The sequence below is a fragment of the Dama dama genome, chromosome 10 (assembly GCF_033118175.1).
Source record: "Dama dama isolate Ldn47 chromosome 10, ASM3311817v1, whole genome shotgun sequence".
Taxonomy (NCBI): domain Eukaryota; kingdom Metazoa; phylum Chordata; class Mammalia; order Artiodactyla; family Cervidae; genus Dama; species Dama dama.
The window spans coordinates 34,092,868-34,099,732 of NC_083690.1; the positions used below are offsets into that span (position 1 = coordinate 34,092,868).

A 6,865-nucleotide genomic window follows, 5' to 3' on the forward strand; every position below is an offset into this window, starting at 1 on the left:
ACACTGACAAACAGAGGGCTTGAGCAAGGTGGCTACAAAGGTCAGGGCCAGTTTCCATGTCTCACAGTTCCCCAATATCAGTTTTGTTAAGTCTTCCCATCCCAGCCACTCCTTGGGGGTCCTGCCCCTTACCAACCCCCTGCCCAGGCCTCCAACCCCGCGCGCCACCCCCGCCCCACCCCATGTCCACAACTGAAATCAGATCAATAGAGAGAATTCCTGTGCACAGGTCCCATTTATTGTAGAAAATAATAGCAATTACCGTGACAAATAGCTTAAATTACAAAACAGAAACCACGTAGGAGGCAGGGGAGAGCCCCAGGACTTCCTGGGATGAGGGCCGGAGAAAGAGTGATCCCCCTGCTCTCTCCAGGCTGCCAATGACTTTGGCAGGGGCGGAGGATCCAGAGGTGGCCAGGGTCAAGGGGCCGGGGGCCCTGGTCGGGGGGCTGGAAGGGGTGCAGGCAGCGTGGGCCACCTCTATGGCCTCCTCCCTCACCACTACCCAAACCAGTTTGTAGCACCTCTGCCCCTCCCCCCTAAACCTGTCCGTCCACTCTGCAACTAAGCTCCAAGGGCAGGTAGGTGAGCAAGGCGGCCATACTCATGGCCCCGGGTTTCTATGGGCAAGACCCAGCCTAAGTGCTCACTGGCCCAGCCAGAGAATGCTGGCAGAGGGGAGCAGGGAGGACGGAAGAAGGGGGACGGTGGTCAACGCAGGCCCGGTGGTCCACTGAGCACCCACAAAGAGGCAGAGCCCAAGCAGAGTCAGGGCTGAACTGTTCTGGCCAGCAGGAGCCAGCCCTCTGTATCCACAGCCATTCGGAGGAGGGTGGCCCAGGAGTCTCTTTCCATTCCTCCTTGCTGGTGTCAGAGGTGGCCTTGAGAAACTGTCCAAGAGGGCCAGGAGGCTCTGGGGGCTGCTGACCCGGTCCCCTGCCACCCATGGCCAGGCCATCCGCCCAGGGTCACAGATTGCAGTGAGCTCAGTCCATGGAGAAACAAAGAGGAAAGGGAAAAAAAAAAGAGTCAACAGTAGCGCCTTAGACGTAGTTGCTGGCTGGGGCTGAGCGGGCGGCGGAGTACTTAGCGGAGTAGGGCTTGTCGTTGCGGGGCGGGCAGTTGAAGCAGAGCAGGGCCCCCCCAAGCATCAGCAAGCCAGCGGCGGCCCAGCCCACGTAGAGCGAGGCCCCCATCTCCCGCTTCTGGCCCGACGCCACCAGAGGGTTGTAGAAGTCGCGGATGATGTTGTTAGCCGTCCAGGATACGGGCACCATCACCAGCAGACCGGCCAGCAGGAACACCACGCCGGCCACAATCATGATCTTGGCCTTGGAGCTCTCATCATCCACGCAGTTGGTGCACTTGCCGCCCACCACCGACAACAGCACGCCAAACACGGCCAGGATGATACAGATGACGATGAGGGCGCGGGCCGCCTGCAGGTCCTGCGGCAGCGCCAGCAGCGAGTCGTACACCTTGCACTGCATCTGGCCGGTGCTCTGCACCACGCAGTTCATCCACAGGCCCTCCCAGATGGTCTGCGACGTGACGATGTTGCTGCCGATGAAGGCCGTCACGCGCCACATGGGCAGCGCGCAGCTCAGGATGGCGCCCAGCCAGCCCAGCACGGCCAGCGCGATGCCCATTACCTGCAGCCCCATGGAAGCCATGGCTCAGCGTCTGCGAGGAGGCGGGGCGCGTCTGGCACCTGGAAAGGCGCTGAGGATCCTGCCCTGGAGGCTGTAGGAGTCCAAGAGCCGCGGACGGCTACTGCGCAGCAAAGCCTTTCACCGGGAGGGAGTCCGGGGGCAAAGCCAGTTGGAGCCGCTTCAGGCGTCTCTCCCGAGAGAGTCAGAGGCACAAACCCAGCGAGTGTGACCCGACCAGCTTCCTTCCTGCCCAACTGCAGCCACAGGCTCGCGGGCTCAAGACTGGAGCGGTTATATGGTGCTCCGTGGGAGGGGCGGAGGCCGAGGGAGGGGTTTCAGTCCCTGGAGCCGCCCCCTGACCAGTTCCTCTAGATTCCTGAGCCTGCCAACAAAGGGACTTTCAGGTCCCAGCCCTGGGCCCCTGAGTCACGATCCAGTCTCGGAGGAAACTGCCCTTTCCCCCTGCCCCCAGGCCCCTGCTGAGGTCACCCAGGAGACAGACACTGAGTCACAGCCTCCAAAGCACCTGGACATCCCTGAGGGGCCAGAGGAGGAGTCAGGCCCAGCCGAGTCTGGGGGCCTGAAGAGAAGGGTCCCCACGTCCCAGGGCTCCCTCATTCCAGGCTTGGATGGATGGACAGGGTGGGAGTGGGGGATTGTGTGACCACACTCAGGGAGAGGGTCTGAGGATAGAGTCCTGGAACTGCCGAAGAGCAGCCCCACCTTGATTACTGTTGGCAGAGTCTGTATCAGCTTCATCACTGGCCTGATAATGATTAATAGCTAAGAGTCTCACCAGCCACCATCCTCACCTGAGGTCTAGACATTGGCCTGGTGAGGGCCAGTTTTAAGGAGCAAGGGGCTGGGGTGGGGGGCTTGGACTCCTGGATCCCTCACCTGCCCTCCTCCTCTCTCACCACCATCACCTGGGTTCCCAACCCTGCGGAGGATGGGTGTTGGAGGTGACACCTTTTTGGCCAAAGAGAGAAGGAAGCCTGCTCCACCATACCCTCCCAGGCTCAGAAGTTTCAGCCAGTTGCTGCTGGAGCTCAGTTGGCTTGGCCAGAACTAGGTGGTGGGGGAAGTCAGCAAGAGAAAGCCATGGGTCAGACCGTGGGGACTTCAGCCCAACAAACAGGTGTTTACTTAGGGAAGATACACAGAGCGGTCCTCCGATAAAGCCAGAATGGGAGCAAAGTCCCACGAGACTTCGAAGGGGAGGGTTAAATCAGATGGAGTTGGAGGTGGGGTTGCCGGGGAGGGGGACTGATTGGGAGGGGGAGCTGCCTGGCACAACTCCAGGGAGCACTGAATTCTTCGGTTGTGCAGCAGAGGACTCTGAGGACAGAAATCTCCATGGAGGGGACCCCTGGAGTTGGGCAAGGCAGCCGGACTAGGCGAAGGAGAACAGAGAGAGGGAACAGTGAGGACAAAGGTGCCCGAGGTGGGGAAATGCAGCTAGTTCTGGGAACCAGAACGGATTCAGAGGAATCCAGTCCGACCAGAGACAGGGGGAGTGGGGGAGGGGCTGGAGCGATGAGCCAGAAATCTCTGCCTCAGGCACCGCGGAGCCCTGGGCTGTGTACAGAGGCAGTGGATGGGGGCTGAGCGGCTCTCTGGGGGACTTCTCCGGTGGTCCTGTGGTTAAGACATCGCTTCCCAACACAGGGGGTTCCTGTTCGATCCCTGGTCAGGGAGCTAAGACCCCACATGCCTCCTGGGCCAAAAAACCAAAACATGAAACAGAAGCAGTATTGTAACAAATTCAACAAAGACCATTTAAAATGGTCCACATAAAAAAAATAAATGAATAAATAAAAGAAGGGGGAGTCTCTGGAAACAGAATGAAGATGAGAGCAGGCAGAGGACCAGGAAGGGCCTGATTCAGGGCAGAGGACTTTGGGAACCTAAAGAAGCAGCCATTATGGGGGTGAGAGAGAGTGGCCGGGCTCATCCTGGCTGCATCAAGGGAACCCCACGTGATCCACGGGCTGCAGAGCTCCCCACACGCTGGGGAGCTCATCCCAGGGGCCAGGGCTCCCATGAGTCCCCGAGCCCCCAGCATCGTCCAGCCCCATGCCTGACGCCCTGGGGCGGTGGCTGGGTGTCTAATCCGACCCAGACAGTGTTCCTTGAGCTTCCTGAAAGAGAACTTGCGTGACTTGGGTGGAAACCTTCTGTTAGCTATCTGAAGCATGCTCATGGCCCGTGGAACCACAGGCCTGGCGGGGATCATCTAGATGGAGAAGCTGAAGTCCTGTACTGTGGTGGACTGTAAACACTTTGGTCTCCCCTACAAGGCCGAGGGCTCCAGATCAGCACGCTTCAGATAACTCACAGAAGGCTTCCACCCAAGTCACGCAAACTCTCTTTCAGGAAGCTCAAGGAACACTGTCTGGGTCGGATTAGACACCCAGCCACCGCCCCAGGGCATCAGGCCTGGGGCTGGACGATGCTGGGGGCTCCTGAGGATATTCAATCTCAGAGCTCAGTGCCCGGTTTGACACGTACTGGGTGCTCAGTAAGGCAGGAGGCATTGTTCCGGTTACCCTCCCCCACCCCACTCCCAAGCACACACAGCAACACAAACAGGGATGGTTTCTGCCAGGACCACGCCTTCCTGGCGTTTTCCTTACAAGGCTTTGAGGAACAGCACGCAAATAGGCTGTGGACTGAGCAACAGAGATAACTACCTTTTGAGATGCACGATAAGTGCTTCTCTGGGATGACCTCATCACAGCCTGCCCATCCGTGAGCCGGGCAAGGACTCTTACTGCCTCTCCACAGACGGGTAAACTGAGGCCCAGAGAGGGCTGGGGAGGGGGAGGGCTTGCCCAACATGGGCGGGCCGATCATCCCAGCCCTTCTGTAAGGTTTCTGCCTACAGTGAATTGGCCAGATGGCCAGACCTTCATTCACTCCACGATGGCCCCTGCCAACTTCTGGCTCTTGTTCTGGGACACCGTCAGCTGGCACTTGGAGAAACAGGAGTTGGGGTGGGGAAGAACACAGGCCCTAGAACTTTCTACGTGTGGCCCAACAGAAGTGACAAAGAAGCTGTCCTTCCCTACCCAGCTCAGCCAAGCACATCAGAGGTGGGGGAGGGGCTGAGAGCTAGAGGGGTGGACAGCTGCAGGAGAACCCCAAGCAGAGGACAAGCCCACGGCAGGAGGTGTGGGGGGTGTGGGGGGATGGGTAGGGGGAGTCTGCCGGGGAGCTCAGGCAGAGCTGGAGGTGCCCAGGTGTGAAAGAGAATCAGGAGCCCGGTCCTGGGGGAGCCATGAACCCTCTGCACATGAGTGGAGCTGGAGAGATATTTGTTGATGCTTCATTTATGCCAGGAGACACTGGCTGGGTCCCTCCCAGGAAAAAGAAAAACACCAGCGAAGCCAGAACACTTCTGCTACACCCACTCTGGCTCCCCAAGCCTGGTCCTCCCAACAGCTTAGACAACCTTTCACTGTGACACTTTAATAATATGTCTGCCATTCATCACTTTTGCTTTTGAGGCTGGGAGGACAGGGTTAGCACTTACTTCTTTTTCTTTCTCCCAACAGACACTAACTTTATGCCAATAAAATTGTGTCTTACACTTGTTGAGTCGCTAAGTCATGTCCGACTCTTTTGTGACCCCATGCACTGTAACCCACCAGGCTCCTCTGTCCATGGGATTTTCCAGGCAAGAATACTGGAGTGAGTGGCCATATCTTTCTCAAGGGGATCTTACTCAGGGATCAAACCCGGGTCTCCTGCCTTGGCAGGCGGGTCCTTTACCACTGAGCCACCACATGCTGGGTATTTTTAATCTATGATAACCCTCTTTCCCAACCAGATCATCTCACCCATCCCTGCCCATAACCTCTCACCAGCCCTGTGACCTCGGGGGAAGCCAGCCCCACATCTGAGCATCACCTCTCTTTGAAAACTGAAGGCATTAGCACCTCTCCCAGATATGAAATAAGATGAGGATATGAAAATGCTTTGTGAGCTGAAAAGCTTGAGGAGGAAAGAGCCAAGTTCGTGTCCCAAACTAACAGCCCCTCAGCTCTGGTTCCACTAGGACTTCTCAGACCAGGGTCTCTAGGGCCCCAGAGGCTCAGCCAAGTGTTTGATCACAACACACACACACACAGTGCCCGTGCCCATGCCCAGCTCCCTGAGTGTCCCTGGGAAAGGGACAGATAAAGTGTCTCATCCAACCCTGAGGCGCCCTGCTGCCTTCTGAACCTTCTTTGTTCCTCCCTGGCCTGTGCGGGTCCACCAGACCCCTGACAGGCATCCTGAAGAATCTCTGAGGGTCGAGTAGACCCAGGTCCCGGCCCCTTCACTAATCTTCTGGGACCTGTAAAAGCCAGTAAATCGGTGTCAGCTTAAAATTATAGACTCCACGCTTCGAATGCAAGGGGTGCAGTTTCCATCCCTGGTCAGGGAACTAAGTTCCCACATGCTGTGCGGCGCAGCCAAGAAAATATGAAAAAAGAAAAAGTTTATTCTTCCCCTACCAGACATAACGTTTTGATCAGTATAAAACCAAATGGCTTTTTTGAAGGAAAAAAGAAGCAGTTTCACTCTCAGCTGAAAAGTTAGTCTAGCTGAAAGTTGGTTCTAAACGACTTGTTTTTGCAGGAGTTCATTAACTTCTCTGCCCACGGACACAAGTTAAGATCCTGTTGTTTTTTAACCACAGACAATGTCATTAAGTTAAAAATTCGTTTAAGTTTCAGTAAATAATCTGCAAAGGGGCGTCCTAATTTCCTGTGAATGTAAAGATTGTGTCACTGAGTCACTTGTGAGCCATCTCCCTGGATTGTCCCGGTAGCAGTATCTCCTAGATGCCCTCAGCAAACGGGTGTTCACGTCCAGACCCGGGCCGGTGTGTGCTGGCCACCTCTTGACGGCTCTAGAAACGATGGGGATTTCAGCAGGAAGACCCAGCGCTGGCTGGGAGGGCTGGGTCCCCAGCTGGTACTTCCAGAATCTGGAGTAGAACGTGGTGTCTTCACTGCTCTCATCTAAGACGACCCCAGCCCTCCCTTGGTTGAGTCCCAGCTCTGTCACTACCGATTCTGTGATGCTGGGCAATAGATTCAAACTCGCTCAACCAATTTTCTCATCCGGGCAAGGAAGATGATAGCATGGCCCTCTGAGACTCTAGGAGGCTCCGTGAAAACATGGAATCAAGGCCCGCTTAGTCCACTGAGATTCTTCTGGGT

At 56.5% G+C, this 6,865-nt stretch overlaps 1 protein-coding gene across 1 annotated transcript; it reads right to left on the reverse strand.

Moving 5' to 3' along the window:
* Positions 1–216: 216 nt before the first annotated feature.
* On the reverse strand, positions 217–1,939 carry CLDN4 (claudin 4). The gene has a single exon (XM_061153416.1). It carries the CDS (start codon positions 1,671–1,673, stop codon positions 1,044–1,046), a length of 630 nt encoding a protein of 209 aa, XP_061009399.1. The 5' UTR covers positions 1,674–1,939; the 3' UTR covers positions 217–1,043.
* Positions 1,940–6,865: the final 4,926 nt, after the last annotated feature.